The 18,191-nt window shown below is 43.1% G+C and overlaps 1 protein-coding gene across 3 annotated transcripts in view; it reads left to right on the top strand.

The window, feature by feature from the left end:
* The first annotated feature begins 964 nt into the window (after positions 1-964).
* btbd8 (BTB domain containing 8) overlaps positions 965-18,191 on the top strand; it is a 28,085-nt gene continuing 10,858 nt past the window's right edge. Inside the window, exons 1-12 of one of the 3 annotated variants that reach the window (XM_085773772.1) lie at positions 965-1,071; positions 1,968-2,086; positions 5,445-5,624; positions 7,129-7,253; positions 10,278-10,395; positions 11,961-12,050; positions 14,197-14,277; positions 14,376-14,472; positions 14,915-15,003; positions 16,223-16,325; positions 16,802-16,984; positions 17,074-17,244. In XM_085773772.1, the coding sequence (XP_085629898.1) occupies positions 1,983-2,086; positions 5,445-5,624; positions 7,129-7,253; positions 10,278-10,395; positions 11,961-12,050; positions 14,197-14,277; positions 14,376-14,472; positions 14,915-15,003; positions 16,223-16,325; positions 16,802-16,984; positions 17,074-17,244 (1,341 nt within the window). In that variant the 5' untranslated portion in view covers positions 965-1,071; positions 1,968-1,982. Of the gene's footprint in view, positions 1,196-1,232; positions 1,323-1,967; positions 2,087-5,444; positions 5,625-7,128; positions 7,254-10,277; positions 10,396-11,960; positions 12,051-14,196; positions 14,278-14,375; positions 14,473-14,914; positions 15,004-16,222; positions 16,326-16,801; positions 16,985-17,073; positions 17,245-18,191 lie in introns of those variants that run through there. The other 2 variants (XM_085773773.1, XM_085773774.1) reach the window with 2 other exon arrangements.

Below are 18,191 nucleotides of genomic sequence, written 5' to 3' on the forward strand. Positions count from 1 at the left end.
TTGTCCTAGAACACTGTATAAAGAAATAATTTAGGCCAAATGCTGTGATGTGAGGTCTGCTTTTTGAAAAATGTCAAATCCCTTGTGAAAACACTCCTTCAGTCATGAGAATGAACTGTTTTTTGGTGCTTGAAATAGGATATGAATACAGTAATATAAGTGTAGAAAACAAGTCTAAAATTAAATTTTGTAAGATTGCTTTTTGAGCACAAATGTTGTCATTCTGCCATTCTATTTTCACCAAATGTCTCAAATGTGAGATAAAAGAAGCTGAATATTGACTTCAAATTACATATAAAGCTCATAGCGTGGGGCGGTGCGTGGCGCAGTGGGTAGAGCGGCCGCCCCATGTAGAGGCTATAGTCCTCGCCGCAGGCGTCCCCGGTTCGAATCCCGCGTCGGGCAGACCTTTCCTGTGTGTCATTCCCCCTCTCTCTGCCTCCCCATTTCCTGTCTATCTCTACTGTCATCACTATCAAATAAAGGCAAAAAAAAAAGCCAAAAAATATACTTAAAAAAAAAAAAAAAGCTCATAGCGTGCGTGCAGACCTCAGGATGTTTAAATGACTTGATGAACCCCGGTACCTTTCTGATCATGTGGCCCCCCACCTAACGGCTGTGGCCCTAAACAACCGCATGGAGTGTTTATGCCAGGGGCCAGCCCTGCATGTACTTTTCTAAAGTTTTCCTACAAGGACAATTCAATGCCATATTCAGATTTGGGATTTGAGATAGCCTATAATGTGAAGAAACTGCTTAGATACTGTATTGCAAAAATAGTTGTTTTTAACTATGAATAATTACTCAGTTATTATTATTATTATTATTATTATTATTATTATTATTATTATTATTATTATTATTATTATTATTATTATCAGGCTACTTTGACTTACTTTGCATTTTGTTTTGAGGTCAAATGTGTCAAATTTATCATCTGTTGTCTGAGAAGGTGACTGCGCATGTGCACTAGCTTCCGGGTGCTGACGCAAATGTCCTCTCCTGCTCCACTTTGTAAACCGCGTCGTAGTGGGTGGTGAACAGCGTGCAGCAGTGATGTCAACAACAACGGTCAGTGGGTCGGCATTGAGTAAATGAAAATAGTCTACTAATGCTTGTTTACGAGCCTCATAATAGCAGACATTTAGCGACTAAAATGAACGGCACCAGGCCTCGTGTCGTCAGGCTTTTTAAGGTGCGGGAAGATAAACTACTACTGACGACTGGTCAGGTTAGCTAGCGCTAGCATGCTAGACGCAGAAAACGAAGAGTGATAATCTTAAAGCACGGACCGTGTCACCTGAAAAAGAGCAGATAAATATGTCAGCATCAGGATGTTTTCTGTGTGTCCGTGTGTGTGGGAGGGAGAGTTTCGCTGAGCTTGTTTTATTTGATAAATTGCTGAGAAGAGACTAAATGAAACTTAACGGGAAATCAAGAACAGCTGATTTTGCTAGCGGGGGAGTTTTCTCCTGGAGGCCAACAAAGGTTGGTCTTCAGCTGAATCTAGTTTTACTTGCATGGTTAATCCATTTTCATGGTCATGTAACAGCTTGTGAAATTGTGGTAATGTCGCGGTCATCTCTTTTGCGTGGCCATTGATTTTTTTTTTTGGTGAAACAGCGCCCCTCTGGGTTGCAATGGCAAGTGGACGTTAGTTAGTTTGTGTGGACGGTGGTGGTCATTACAACAGAGGAAAATGTCAAACGAGGTTATGATGACAGAATATTATAATGATAAAAAAAAACGCCTAAAAGCTAGCCATATGTTGCGTGTTGTATTGTAGCACCGCGTAACAGTACATGAAACATGAAAGTTTGTCTCAATTGGAGTATGTTGGTGGGCGACCTGTCTCATTTAGCTTCCACAGCATGTTTCCACTGCATGACATTTGATGTTATCTTGTCCTCTTATAGAGGTATGCAACACATTCATAGACTGAAGTCTCTGTCTTGTCCCTGTCTCAGACGACATAATCAACCATGATTACCACTGAGGCCGCCAGAGAGTTCCAGGCCAAAGAGCGCAGATACAAAGAGCAGTTGAGGAGATGTTTATCATCTGCTTTGTCTGCAGACCTTAACAGGTAAGACACGTGACAGTACACCGTTAAACTGCAAAGGCATGTGAAAAATTGTCCATTACACATATGATTGAGACCCATGTTTTCTGGTTTTCTCACTGCATTAAAGCAATGGAGGGCTCTCAAGTGGGGGGAAAAAACTCTTGCTGCGTCTGTCATTTGTTTCAAGGCTGGCTTGCTGTCATCCAGTCAGCAGCCAGGTCTCCATCCAAACAAGTTCACATTTTTTGTTTTGTGAACTGATTTTCATCACCTGCAATGCTCCAGTCAAATGCCATTAATCCATTGCAGGAGAAGAGCTGTGGCAAACAGTTCAGAAAACATGATGGAAGTGTATGTTTTTTTTAAATTCAGGGAATAATTTGAAAAATGTTATAATGAATCATCGATCCATAAAGTGCAGCGGAAGCTTTGGTCAATGTGTAGGTCACATGCTTTATTTATGTCATTAGTTATTCCACAAGTCTATCTGCATCGCCACGTTTTGGCACATCAACCTTCAACCTTGGTTAAAGGGATAGTTCACCCAAAATTCAAATTTCACTCATTATCTACTCACCCTCAAGTCAACTAAGAGCTGTGAGAATTTTCAGAGTCCTCCGTTCCTTCTCTGAGTTACGGGGGGCTCCGTGCAGCAGTATTTGTCCATATAATGGTTGTCAATGGACACCAACTTTCTTCGTCCAAAAAGACACACCAAAAAACATCCAAATACCTCCATAGTGCTCGTCTGTAATGTCCCTCTTGTACTGAAGCCCCAACATGAGAAATTGTTCCGAAAAAAATTAAATAAGTCTATATTTTAAGCTTGTTCGTAGCGGAAGCTCCCTGTGTCTCGGTTCACTGCTCTTCCTGTGTCAGTGCCAATCTCGCGTGATTTGCACTGACCGGCGGAAAAATTTCTCATGTTGGGGCATCAATACAAGAGGGACATTACATACGAGCAGTATGGAGGTATTTGGATGTTTTTTGGTGTGTCTTTTTGGACAAAGAAAGTTGGTGTCCATTGACAACCATTATATGGACAAATACTGCTGCGCGGACCCCCCGTAACTCAGAGAAGGAACGGAGGACTCTGAAAATTCTCACAGCTCTTAGTTGACATGAGGGTGAGTAGATAATGAGTGAAATTTGAATTTTGGGTGAACTATCCCTTTAAGTGTTAATCATTGTGACAATGTTGTATTGTCCAAACACATATCAGAGCGGAATTTTCCTTTGAAGCATTTAAAGGGCTTCTTAACGTAAAAATTGTGACAAGGAGCACTGTACCTTGAACCTTTGTGTCTCTGAGGAGAACTTTTTCAAAGTCGACAAAAATAGCCCTGTCTTCAGGTTTATCGAAGTGTGTCCCTTAAGACTTCAGAGTTTAACAGACAGCCTCATACAAACCATAGACACTGAGTTTAAAGATTCACTCTGTAGTGATAAACAAAGCACTCTCAGATAGCACAATAGGAAATCCATCTTTGATCTTTACTAGGAATGCAAAAATAAAGATATCTTGGCTTCTACCACTCGATTTGCACATTCTTTCTCATATCTCTCTCTTTGAATCCCCAACTGTATGGGGGACGTACAGTGCTAAAATCTTAAAACTGCTGCTCAGAGTTTCCCTTTCCCTCCTCCATTTAGTTTTAACTTTCTTAACTATCTTGACCTTCAATTTATACTTTTTTTGTCAACTACTCTTTCCATGGTCAGTGATGTACTTTCACTCGTGTCAAAGTGTACGTATATAGGGTTTACATTAAAGCTCCCCACACCTCATAAAGAAAATCAATACATATTTTAGTTTATAGAACATGATAGAGGTCGACAGATAAATAGGTTTGGCCAGGTAATCTGCACCGATAGAAATAATTGTGATTGGCAGAAGTATCAGCTCTGCTGTGATACTCAGCCAGTCCACAGTCAAGCTGAATCATCTTGTTGCACATCTCCACATAGTGCTAAGGGCTTTAGGGCAACACTAGTGTGTATCTGAGATGATTTATATTCAAACAGGGCTTGATGTTAAGACTTAGTCGCTAGGAGGTGGAGCTTTCTCCACTGAGCTGTCTGGATCACTGACTTATAAGCTGAATGATCTTCTATCGGCTTCCTCCTGCTCCAAAACTAGCATTATATCAGGGTTTAAAAGTTCAGTCAGACCTGCAAACCTCTACATATGATTACTGCTTAATCCTGTTGAATAGACTTATGGGATGTTGCTGACACATACTTTCAGCATCAAGCATGGCCTGCCAGGCCGGTTAAATAACAGGTCTTGGCAGTTATAAGTTATTAATTTTAGTGTCAGCGATGACGTTCACCTAGTTCAGTACTATACAGATAAGAGCTGTTGTCATATGGCCACATAAGGGTTGAAGTTTATGCCTTGTTTTTGAGAAGCACAATAGTTCACTAAGTGGTAAAAGGAGATAGAGCTGCGGAGGAGGAAATTATACAATATCAAAGTAAAATCCTGCTATTCATCACAGATTTACTCTTAGAAAAAAACTCACAAATATATTCAATATAAATGTACAAGAATAGCCAAGGACGAGGTTTTTCCTCACACGACAGGATCAGTAGATTTTGTAAAATAAAACGGAGCGGAGGCGGAGCTGCAATAGGCAATGGCAATTTATTTTTATTTAAATAAATTGCCTACATTCCCTAGTGAGTGGACGGTGGCACTAAAGTAGCTCACGTGTGTGTGAGCAGTTCACTGGGTTTGGGTCTCCTTGTTGCCTTCAGGCGCCTCTCATCAGAGGGTTACAGAAATGGACACAGCACCAGGCAGCATTTGAACTCCCACTGCCCAACTGGCCTTGAGCTGAGTCATTTCTGGGTCACCCAGATCAGTCACTGAGGCAGGATGGGAGAAAATGATGGGCTGGAATAAACGGCCCGCCTCAGGACTGCACTCACTGCGTGATTTGTGAAGTGGAGAAATAGGCCATCAGATTAATGTTTGAATCTCACAGGTTTGTTAAGACTCTTCACATTTCTGTCTTAGCAACTTGGGCTTAAAACTTTATCCATTTTCTTTTATTTTACTTTTATTTGCTCTTGCTTTTAACTCTGTTTTCAGTGTTTTGTTTGTTTTTATTCTGTCTTATGCTTCTTTTTTTAATGTTTTGTCTTTATGTAAAGCACAGTGAGTTGCCTTGGTATGAAATGCGCTATATAAATAAAGATGCCTTGCCTTCCCTTGGGCGTCAGTCTGGTGTTGTCTTTTTTCCTGTCAGTTGTGATTTACACACTCTGATTGGTTGAACGTCCTTTTTCATTTCTTTACTTTCTTTACTCCATAATTTTCGAGGGATTTTTGAGGGTGTTGCCTACGATAAAGTGTCATAATGTGTCTCCTCAGGTTGCTGCAGGAGGAGCTGGAAGCCGATGTGTCTCTGTGTGCTGCCTCGGGCTCACTCCGAGCACACAGAGCTGTGCTGTTGGCCAGAGCTCCTCATGTCTTCCAGAGACAATCGCACAAAGACCCCACCCTCATTCATCTGCCTGGCTTTCAGCTGTCTGGGCTGAAAGATTTCCTCAGGTAGGCAGCGAGTTCAAGTGACACAGCATAAGGCGTCTGCATCCGCTTTACATTAGAAGACATCTTCTATCCCTCCTTCTATGTGTTGCAGTTTCAGTGTCTCTCTGACAGGGGGCGCCAAGCACACCCTCTTGAATCTGCAGCGTGTTTGTCTCAAGGAACAACTGCAAGTGCTGCATCCGTTAAATAATGAATAGCACATCACATTTTTATTTGCTGTCAAGGCTTTACGGTTCGGTCTCTAGGAGAGCACACGTCTTTGATCCACTGATTTGTGGCTTTGTCTCATTAACAAATTATAATTAGCACCAGCAGTCAACCTATTTTAGCTACACGACTGCTGGTTCAGAAAGTTTGTTTTTGTAGCTCCCTTTACACATGGAAACTGTGACATTACTGGGTTCAGTTATCCAGATGAGGTAGAGCTTCTTAGCATTAACAAGTCTCCCATTAGAAATAGATCCAGATTTAAGAAAGGGTTTGCATTAAAAATTAAAAACTCAAATTTTCCGGCTCAGTTCAGTGATTCAAGATTATACTGGTTCAAACCCACTGTTCCTTTATGTGAGAGAAACCATGTGAGGAGGTTTGGGCTGAGTGGATATCGTTTCAGATTTGATGAAGTTGCCAATATGTCTCCTGAGGTTTGTAACCAGTACTAAAATTAGGCCTTTTTTTTAGCAACATCTAAAAAATCACACATGCATCACCAGTAGTTTGTATATTTTTGGGCATGTGTGATATAGCAGCAGCAGAAAGACGACAGAGGTTGAAGGGAGCAATGGTGAATACAGGCAAAAGGCCCTGAGTGGATTCAAGTCACCATAACTGCTGTGGTTGCATTGTGATATTTAATTTTTGCCTAACAACAAACAGCCAAGTGAACATATTTACATTAAACATTGTTGCATGTTCAGACAGACATGTGAGTTTTGTTTTAAGGTAAACCTATTCTTTCATCTCTAGTCCACCATGCTGTCGATTGTAATTTCAGTACATGGTTTCTCAGACACTTTAGTTGTTCTTACGGCCGCCCCCTCCAGGCTGCCTCCCCCCAGACCTGATCTGAGCACAAACTGTCTGGAAGGAGACACAGCACTCATTGGATGGATTACATCACCCAGCTGCTTTGGCAGCTTTTGGCATCTCTTGTTTCATGAGGAAGCTGCTGGGAAAATGATGTTTGGGTTGCTCTGCTCAGGCTTTTGCCTCCTTAACAATGAGCATGGCAAAAATTCAAATATGGACACATACAAAGTGAGAAGCAGCGCACCCTGGCAGAACAGGCCACAGTGCTACAGCACGTTGCAATGGGAGATGGGGTAGAAGTGCAATAACAGGCAGAGAAATGTTATAAGGTTGCCAGTCACTTTATAAAATTCTAAGCTGTAAAAACTGTTACTGGCTCCGGTGTCAGTGAAGTCACAGTGCATCAAATGAGATTGTAATTTAACAAGGTGTGAAAAGCCTAGTTTTAATTAACCTTTAGAGTCTCTCCCTGCAGGCGGGTGTACACAGCAGACCAGAGCATGCGCTCCATGGAAATCATCCCAGACGCGGAGGGTTTCCTGCCAGAAGGAAATCTGTCTGTTCCCGACCAGGTGGATCTTCAAAGTTCCACTGACTCAGGTAAACAGACTGACATGCTTCTCTGTGGAGGGTTTACTCCTGGTCTGTCCAGCTGCCTTCCTCCCTTCTCCTCACATCATGTTATCTCAGCCATAATCCACTTAGGGGCTAAGCGCCTTTGGATCCCTGGTTACTGCTAATCGTAGATTGGCCATACTATGGATAATTCAGAAATTTAGCTCTGCTTTGACAAACTTTTTGTATTTTTAGTTAAGTTATGTAATTTCTTTTCACTCACACAAATAACCAGATTTTGTGGCAAGAAAAAGGGTGCTAACAAAGCCAAATGCACTGAGCTCAAGACAACACTCTTTTGTCTTTATTAAATACGCCGACCTGTTAACAGTGCTTCAGACTGAATGTGTGTTTTAATTAAAGGTAGGGTTGGAGATTCTCTATCAGGCCACATTTTCAAGACACACAAGTCAAAAGTCCCAGCCCCTTTCCCCAGACTTCTCTCTGAAGCCACGTCTTCACCTTTCCGCGTACGCGGGTGAAGACACCCAACGCACATTCCCAGAGCTACACTGCCACCCACTGGAGTGTGGCTTTTCCGCGTACGTAGGTGAAGACTCTGATCGTGCACGCGAGAGGAGGGAGAGGGGGAGAAAAGACGGCAGCTTGATTGGGCGTAGGCAGAACTAGACATGAAGGCATCTGATTGGCTTTTCCTTTTCGGAGCGAAAAGCATGGATTGGTCAGAGTTTTGTCAGTCCTGCAGCTGCCACAGAGGTCTGATTATTTTTGTTCCTTTTTCTGGATACATAATGTATTGACTACACTCAGGATAGAAGGACCATTTCACCCAGTACAACAAAAAGTGTTTCTGAACAGGATTACCAACCATAACTTTAATATATATCATGGTATAATTTGAAGCATAAATGATATCGATATAGATCACAGTATATTCATTCATTTAAAGATTTTATATCAATGTTAAAAGTGTGGTATGACAACTACAATATTCTTGTATTACTGGGATATATTCCACATAGTACAGAGGTATTCTAAGAACATTTAGGATGCAAAAATGCAGTAGGCATCCTTTTGCGTACTTCACATTCCAACACATGCTGTGGTTCCCCAACAAACACACCTATGGGCAATTTTGAGTCTCCAGTCAACTTACCATGCATGTCTTTGGACTGTAGGAGGAAAGAGGAGAATGACCCACACAGACACAGGGAGAACAAGCAGACTCCACACAGAGAGGCCAGAGACCCAGCTCTACTTCCTGTGCGGTGACAGTGCTAACTGCTGCCCCTCTGTGTGCCATCATATTAACGAGCGTGTGATATTTTACCGACAGCTCATAATCTAGCAGCGGCGGTGCACCGATGCGACCGCCGCATTACTGCCTGTGCTCATATCACTGCTTCTTTAGAGCTGCTCTGCAGGGTCACACTGTGTATTACAGACATTTTTTACAACATATTTAGTTTGATTATTATTATCATTAATATTATTGAACTGGAACATAGATGTTTAGATGAAGTTTATGATTTAATTGGACTGTTTGATTATTCATTGTGATTATTGTGATGAGCCACCTCCCAGGAGACGGGGACACAAAAGGGGAGAGTGGGACAGGTGTCTCAGATGAGACAGAGGAGAGCCACAATGTTTTCAGACAGCTCTCATTTATCGTTTTACCTTTCTTTTAGTAATCATAAAGTTATCGTAAGTTGTGTGTGGACACTGCAAACCGGACACAAATAAAATGCTAATTGTGATTCAAGAGATGCAGTGATGGTTTTTTATTGGAGCGTGTCACAACAACAGCGAACCCCTGAACAAAGGACGGTGGCTGGAAGTCGGTTGCCGGTTAAAACGCTGCCACACTGTGATATTAAAATCCATACTGAAACACAGATTCACACCGCTGTGCTTTTGTTACTGTTTATACTCTCCCCTCTCAACAGTGCTGTTGTAAAAAGTCAACCCTTGGTTGTAATAAGTGGTCAAACCTGCCATTACAGCAGTAACCTCAAGGGAACTGCAGATCAGACCTACATATGTTCTAGTGTTCAACAACAAACACTCAGGATGTCTGTGATGAGTGCTGGGGCTCGGCCCGGGTCATGTCTGGGTCTGGGCTCTGACCGCTCCTGTCTCCACTCCAGCAGGCACACTCTCTTTGTTTGAAGTCATTCTGTGGTACATTTTACCACCACTAACTTAGTTAAATGCCTGATTTTTTTTTTGTCCCAACAATATCTTTATTTACTTCCAAACATATTAACACATATACAACCACTGGGACTCAATGCTCCTGCCCCTTACCATGCAGAACACATGTCCACCCAACCACGACCAAGACACAACAACATAAGTAAATAAATATTAATAACTGGAGAATACATACACAATAAAATAATAATGCAAATACAAATAATACATAAGAAAAAGGGGGGAATAAGTATACACAAAATTAACTGTACCCAGCACTATGCACTACACTACATCTTCAAATGAACTGCAGAGGGCTACTTATGGGTCGTCCCCAGGTGTTTCCACCACACCAGACTTTATCTGTCTTTATTTGCAAGACAGATTTCTAAAGGGGCCCGAGATCTGATTTTTTTTTTTTTTTTTAAAGTATATATTTTTCGGCTTTTTGCCTTTATTTGATAGTGATGACAGTAGAGATAGACAGGAAATGGGGAGGCAGAGAGAGGGGGAATGACACGCAGGAAAGGTCTGCCCGATGCGGGATTCGAACCGGGGACGCCTGCGGCGAGGACTGTAGCCTCTACATGGGGCGGCCGCTCTACCCACTGCGCCACGCACCGCCCCCTGATTTTTAATTTTTTTTATTAATGAAAACATGGAAAGAACAATTAATGAGTGATTAAATGTGATTTTAATCATAAAAGAATGTGTTTGTTCATGATTTGTTCACAACATACGTAGAGATCTGACCATGTTTGAAGTCAAATGTGTGAGTCCAAAGGGTTTGTGTATTTTTTTTTGTCTTGTCTCAGACGACTCTAAGCTTCTCTCCACCTTCCTTTGGTCCAGATGCCGTTGTTGTGGAGCCGGCTTCTGGCCTTGGAGCCGACTTGCTGGATCTGTATCAGAGGGGAGAGCAGTGTGACATCACCATCCAAGTAGCGGAGCAGGTCTTCTCCTGCCACAGGTAGAGCCATTTTATGGTGGAGTCTCAGCTGCTTGTATCAGTAAAAAGCCTGTTTTCTTTTTGTTTGTTTTTTAAATTCTCTTCAAAGTGTCTCCCTAGGTAGCAGCAGATGCGGTGACAGCATGTTCGCTTCAGTACAATCACATCCACATTTACCAGATGTAAAACAACACAGAGGTTGCAAATCTGCTACTGACTCAAGCCAGTGTGGAGCAGCGGTGGTGGTGGGTGGTCAATCAGTGATGCAGAGGTAGTAGTAGCAGCAGCTGGTTACCATGGAGACAGGTTTCTCCCAGCTCGTGCTCATGGGAGCAGCCCAGCAGCTAAATCTCGTCTGAGAGAAGAAGCTGGGCTATTTTTTTTTTTCGGCTCCTCTGCAGCAGTGATGTGTTTGACAGTACAGTGTTAGCTGCTGCAGTTCCCGCCCAGCACTGACACACCACAACTCTGCTTCACTGTCGATCTCATGGCCAGAATGCATGCATAGAGTTAGATAACACACAGAGAAAACCCCCTAAACAATATTTACATTTAGAATATCGCTCAAGAAGTAGGGACATGGAGTAAAAAGCCTCTATATCTGTCATATTCTGTAGATTTCATTTGAAGTTATCCAAACTAAATTTGACAGACATGCTATTCTACAATGTTGAGAGAACACATCCATCTTGATGATTTGTGGAATAGAACTGAGATATGTTTGGGAAAGCATTTGACAGAGGTAGATAGGAAGTCTACTGAGAAATGAGAGCCTTAAAGATGGATATGTATTATGTACTGTTGAACTTTCATCTATATTATTTTCAGTGCAGGTAATGTATATAAATCACAGCGATGCATCTGTGATTTGACAGTGTGAATGCTAGATAAAGATGAATGGTAAACAGGAACAAGCCTAAGCGGATGCATCCAAACTAAACAAGGTTTTCTCTATGGTCCAAGGAAATGCACTGGCCGGCTCACATTGAGCTGCGACCTTTGGTTGGTGTATTTGTTGGGAACTACCGGTATTTGTAGCAGAATATTAATCCACATTTGGATTAATACCACTCACATTTTCTGAATATTTGTGGCAGCAGGACAGTGTGTGTGGGACTGAGTCCAAAAAAAAAAAATATGAGTGGCGATGTTTATAGTAATGATGGAATATATCATCCAGTGCAACAATGTGGGTCAATGATGGGCTTTTAATAGTTTTTTGGAAAACAATGGAGCTCTGTGGCACAGCCAAATAAGATTACAGGCTTTACGCTCAAACAATAACATTGTCATTGTAGGATCATTTTATTGCCAGAATATCACCAGACTTGTGCTTTAATATATCTTATTAAGTGCCCCAAACAACGTCTTGGGTTTGTATTTCCATATCACTGACAGTACCAATCAGTCCATGGAGAATAAAAACGTGATCCTCAGAGACTAGAGAACATAAACATAATAATCTTTTGTCTTCCCGCTTGTCATTTGAAAGCCACTTAAGTACACACAGCCCTCGACAGATGATGTGAAATATTAAAACAGTGGGTGGATCTGACATGCGACTGCCTGCTTTATTGGGTTTCTAGGGCAATCCTGTGCGCACGATCTCAGTACTTCCGAGCCATGCTGAGCGGGAGCTGGATGGAGAGCTCCAGACAGTGCATCACTCTGCAAGGGTAAGACCAATGCATCAGTATCATCCAGCAGCAGATTTACAGGGATCAGCAATACCCCTGGTCTAACAATCCTGCATTACAACAGTCCTACAATACAGCTGAATTACCGCATATATTGCATTAAATATTCATGGCTTGCAACAGAGGTGGCTGTGTGCAGTATGAAGTTTCACCTCCCATACAAACACACACACACACACGCTTTGGCACCCACTGCTCGTGGAATCTCAAATCCCTCACTCAGATGTCTAACAAACCAGGAGGCACATAAATGTCTACTCATCCCCTGCCTGCTGAAGAGCCCCCACCCCCCCACCCCCACTACCACCCGTAGTCTCCTTTCAGAGCAAATGAAGCCCATTTTTTTTCCTCCGGGGAGAGATGTGTCACTCGCCTGGGTTTTACTGATCTGAGGGTAACGGGGGAAGACGAGGCTGTCAAACCCATGCTGACGTGCGGGGGGGGGGGGCTGTGAAGTGGCCCTCAGGCTGCAGTCACGTGGACTTGGTGCTGTGTGATACATGGATTTTATTTACAGCAATATGAGTGGTGTTTCCAGCCCTCACAGGAAATATACAAAGATTAAGTCACGAGTACCGTTTGCCTGGCTTCACATTAACAATATTAAAGGGATATTTCAACATTTTGGCAAATTCACCTATTGCCACGATCCCTATAGTCATTGGAGTAGGTTCATTACCTTTTATTATCAGTGCATGTTGTTTTGAGATCCGCGGGGCAGATATGCGAGGTGCTCAGTGAACACAATGGAGGTGAATGGTACAACATCCCCTGTCCCTCAAAACTCATGAAATATACAATCCAACAACTCCAAAACGCTCTCGTGGAGAAGTTGTGACCTGCACATTCACCACGCTGTGATAATGTAACATTACAAGACGGAGTTATCAGGGTTCCCATGCGTCCTAGAAAACCTGGAAAATGGTTTCCAGTCATGGAAAACACATGGAAACAAAGTCCTGGAAAAGCTTGAGTTGCCCTGGAAAATTATTCATCACATCGTGACAGCTACCAGAGCTCTGTTTGACTTCTTCAGACGGGAGTCTGGAAAAGGATTTCTTTTCCAAAGAAGTGCCTAAACTAGAAAACTAGAAACTTTGGGTTGATAGTGTCACCATGTATGAGGCCTCACAAGTCTGTCATACTGTAGCAGGTGAAAATGTCCTGGAAAATGATTTTGCGAAAAGAGTGGGAACCCTGGTTGTTTTTGAGGTCAATTTTTTGAGGGACAGGGGATGTTGTACCGTTCACCTCCATTGTGTTCGCTGAGCAGCTCACGTCTCTGCCCCGCTGATCTCAAAACAACATGCATTGATACTTTAAGGTAATGAACCTACTCCTATGACTATAGGGATTATGGGAATAGGGAAATTTGCCAAAACAGGGCTCCAGATTTTTCACTGTTGCCTTTAATACCATAAGGTCACCTTTTTATTGCTCTCCATAACTCTCATTTTATGTGAATGATTTTTAAACAAGAATAAGGTCTAGAGAAATGCTTGTCTTTATCTGAAGCACAATTATACATAAAAAGAAAAATAAAGTGTTTAAAGTGCTTCTACTTGTCTGTTCTTTTGAGCTCCCAGATGTGCATGGATCTGTATAGCTGCTACATGTGAGTTCTCAACGGGCCGGTCCTGTCCGACCAACCCAATTAATCAATATGGGGATAAACATCGCACACAAGCTCAACCATAGGCCTCTGCAAGCATAACTAAATGATCATGAGTGGCTTTTCTAAGGGTCAGCAGGTAGATCACAGACAAACTTAGCTCTCAGGGTGACTGCATGGCGGCTGCCGGCCGTCGGCCGTCCTGGACTACCGGCCATTCTGTGATTCTCCAGATCACACAGACGGCCCCTGATCCTACCGTGAGTGTGAGTTCGGTCACTGAGGAACACAGAGAGATGATGTGCTTGTGAAATAAATATGTATGTTTTCACCAAGGCAGCATCAGGTGCACCATTGCGACCAAGAAAAATTATTAGTCGCACCAGTCGATGGTCGCACTCTGGAGCCCTGCAAAATGTTGATCTATCCCTTTAAGTTGTGAGAGGCGACACTTCTGCACATTAACCTGTAAAATACGGGTTGTAAATAAATAGAATGTATTTACCTTTTCAGTTTAGGGCCAGATGAGATGGAGATCCTGCTGCAGTACATGTATGGTGCCATTGTAGATCTACCTGCTGGAGCCAGCGCCAGGTACCGTGTGTGTGTGAATACATGTACACCTTGTCCAGAATGAGAATGCAGTCCTTGAAAAACAAACTGACCTGCATTGGGTGTCTCACGTCCCACAGTCAGGTGGTGCTGGCAGCGGACATGTTGGGTTTGGAGGGGCTAAAGGACGTAGTGGAGATGGTTCTGACTCGAGACTACTGCCGCTTCTTCCCCAAGGTCAGTTCCACAGAAATAAATCTAGTGAATGCCTCCGTGGATGATGGATATAGAGGGCTTGAAAGAAACTGCGACTCTTTTCTGTCATGTCTGTTTGATATATCAGGTTTGTGTTTGAAGCATCACACAGTGAACAAACAGCACAGAAAGTCTTTGTAAATCTGTCCTTAAGTGTCAATATTGCACCAGAAACCAACAAATCCCCGCGTTACTCCTTTTGCTTTACGCTTTGCTGATTTTGTACTCTGCCTGCATGCACAGTGTCAACAGAGATGATGTTTCATTCCTCTCAAATGTTCCCTTTACATCCCTCTCTCACAGGACCATGTGCCAGTTAGCAAGTCCCTTTATGAGGCCCTGCACCTCACAGATCACTCAGTGGATCAAATCACTTTGTGAATATAAATTGTTTGCATTGTTTGTCTTTTCTTCATGATTTCAGCCGGTTGATGGAGTCCAGAGAACCGTTCTCGAGTGCCTGTCCCTCACACACGCCATCGGCCTTCAAAACCTCCACATGCTCTGCAAGAGGTGAGTGCCTGCAATTTGCATTTCTATATATGCTGTCATTTAACACGACTCCCACTCTTTGAAATCCTGGAAAGGTTACGGCGCAAAAAAGCTCATTAACTTAAAAAGGTGAATATTTAGAAACCTAATTGCATTCTAATTAACGATCCTTGAGAACTGATTTCAAAAATTACCTGTGTGATAAAAAAAAATTGCAATGTTTTCCAACCTGTCGCCTCTCTTGTTGCATTAGCATCTTGTTACTGGGCAACCAGCACGTGGGTTCATGCTTGCATGAAAGCATGTGTGAAATGGCTAAAGGTTAGGGTTAAAATGCAGATAGCTTTAATGCGATTCTGAACACTGCACATTTGAGTAAAACGTGATCAATATTTACACTTCAGGAAGGACAAAAGAATTTATGGGAGGCAGGGTTAGGGTCATTTCTTCAATCGAGATGCCATTCCTCAAGGTTAAGGAATTTCTCGCTGCGTAGTGAAAGATATTCATAGACATAAGTGCGTTGCATTGCAGTGCTCCGAGACGCTTGATTGTGCTCTTGTATCAGAATTAAGTGGAAATCTATATTCTGCATGTGTTGGCAGTTTAGTATGCTGCACATCTTTCATCACATTCCTTTTAATTCATGTATGCGCACACACACACACACACACACACACACACACACACACACACACACACACACACACACACACACACACACACACACACACACACACACACACAGTATCTATGGCTTTGACTCCTCTTGTAGCTGGTACCACTGCAAGCTCTCTCTGCTCTCACTCACTGCAGTGAGCTGGCAAGAAGTGTGTGAATGTAGGTCAGGGGGAGAGGATGTGGTGAGTGAGGCTGTGAGATGGTTCTGGTGGTTTGAAGTGGGAGTGTGAGTGTGAGGTGGGGGGGGAGATGTGGCGTTGCCATGTTGTCTCCGTTGAGTTTGATGAGTCACGCGAGTGTGACGGTGAACCAAGCGGCGCAGCCCTGTGCAGCGGTGCGTTACTGACCTTCTCATCCCTACTCGTTGTGTTGTTCCCTCAAGCAGAGCTCTGCTGACCGCTGCGTGAAGCCTCAGAGGGCTGAGTGTCCTCAAGGTTAAAGAAGAGACATAGAAAAAGGGCTGCCAGCCAGGGTTTTGTCTGACTAGTGAAAACAGTCTAATTGCACAGAAATGGAACTGTCCTGTTACTCGACAACGTGTGTGTGTCTGTATTCTCAGGTGGGTTTCTGAACATTTTGTGAAGACGTGGTGCGAGAGAAACTTTTCCCTCTTGTCCCCCGAGCTGCAAAGGGCCTGTCTAAATGCTGTCACTGAGACAATGGTGAGTTCTTCAGCCGCACTGTGCTCACATAATTACACAATTATCATCAACCCGTTCTGCAGTGTTTTTCCACAGGAAGGAAATTCAACCATGATCTAATCAAAGATGACCTTTTATTGAATTCACAGTTATTAAAGACAGGCTAATTTAGGAGTATGATGTGCGGTGCAGACAGATGGGGAGGGATTCAGGCTTATAATTGATAATGAGTCCCGAGTCTGTCTTTCATCGCTGCAAAAGAGGTGGCGTCCATTCTGTGAGTAAAGCAAGACAAATGTAGTGTTGTTGTCCCCTGGCAAGCACTGGGGGTTCAGAGCTGGCCAAGAGCTATTATACAATTTGGGGAATCCCTCCTCTGACCAACAGGTGCCAGGCAGGAATAGCAGTGTGTTTCACGAGGGACTGAGTGTAATATGACTTTTAATTTGTGATCTCACTAAGAAAAGTGTCTGTAGCTGATAGATGTTTCCATTCAGACCGTGCAGAACGCAGTGACCATGCTCTGTGGCACCGAGCAGTTGCTTGGCAGTCTCCCAGAGGTCAAGTGGGCTCAACAGGTGAGAAGTCTGGCCACAGAGTTACAGGAGGAGAGCCTGCGCGTCATCGTCCAGCACCTTCCCAGAGTCACCCTGACGCAGGCCTTCCACGAGCTCCGCAGGGTAAGGCCCGTGTGTCCGCTGTGCCGACAACGCGTTCTCCATCTGCATACGTTTGCGTGCGGGTTCTAAAGTGTCTGACTCGGTTGCAGAGAGAAGAGTTTACCCGAGAGCCCACGCTGTTGAAGAAGCTGTGTTCAGCCATCAGGGAGAGGGTGACTGTGGACAACTGCTGTGAGCTCTTCGCTGCTGTGAACTATCTGTGTGGAGACGACATGGAGGAGGATTCTCTACTGGAGCTGAGGAGGGAAAAACAAGAGGAGGTGAAATGGATTACCGACCAGCACTGACCATTTTGTACTATGGCTCTGTTCTGACCTGGTATTAAAATGAATCTCAAGTGATCTGATCACAAGTGGTCAGCTCTAAGCACACAGATGTGTCTTCATATGCGTCTCGAGGGATAATATGATCTCAGTTCCTTGCTTTATATGCAAATAAAGAGGTAAGAGTTGTCTCTTTTAGCTAATCCAGCTGTGACAGACAGGTGTTTGTGGTAGCTGATGTGTTCTCTCAGTGCATCTAGGGTGCATTCACACCTGAACTAAGAGCAAACCACTTCTGATTGGATCACATTAGACAAAGGATAACAACAATCTGTAAGAGGGCATTTTACAGTATATAGTTCAATCAAAAAGTAGATTTCCTATTCATTATGCCATGCAAGTTGCATCCAGGTACCGAAAAAACAACTGAGCCAGGTGGTTCTTGATCTGCCATTAAGAAAATGTTCACTGTTTCAGCCCCATCTCAGTCTTACTCAGCAGACGGAGTTTGGACTAACTAACTCAGACTGAGTTGAATCGTCAGAAGGGAAAATATAGAAAGTTTATTGAGTTCTCATTTTCAATGAATGCTCAAATGCAGATATTTATTTGGGAGCTTTAACAGTGTGTTAAAACCACTGGAAAACAGAGAGAGAAAGATGCTGTACAGCCTGACTTAACTACAAGTGGGAGTGCAGCTTTGAATGTCTGTTAGAAATGTTTGCTCTCCGTCAGATGGCTTCTTTGCGTGACTTCCCTAGAAATCTTTACTTACATGAGATGTACACTTGTACTCTGGGTGCAGGGTAGCATACAGTAAACTCCACTGTCAGCTGGGTTGTTCAAGCAAAAATGAAAACAAGTACGTGAGCCGAACTGGTGCTCTGAGTAATGTGTAACTTCATTATGATGGACAGGGGCACTGTAATATATTTTTAGTTCAT

The sequence above is a fragment of the Trachurus japonicus genome, chromosome 4 (assembly GCF_045865225.1).
Source record: "Trachurus japonicus isolate A0001 chromosome 4, Traja_1.0".
Classification (NCBI taxonomy): Eukaryota; Metazoa; Chordata; class Actinopteri; order Carangiformes; family Carangidae; genus Trachurus; species Trachurus japonicus.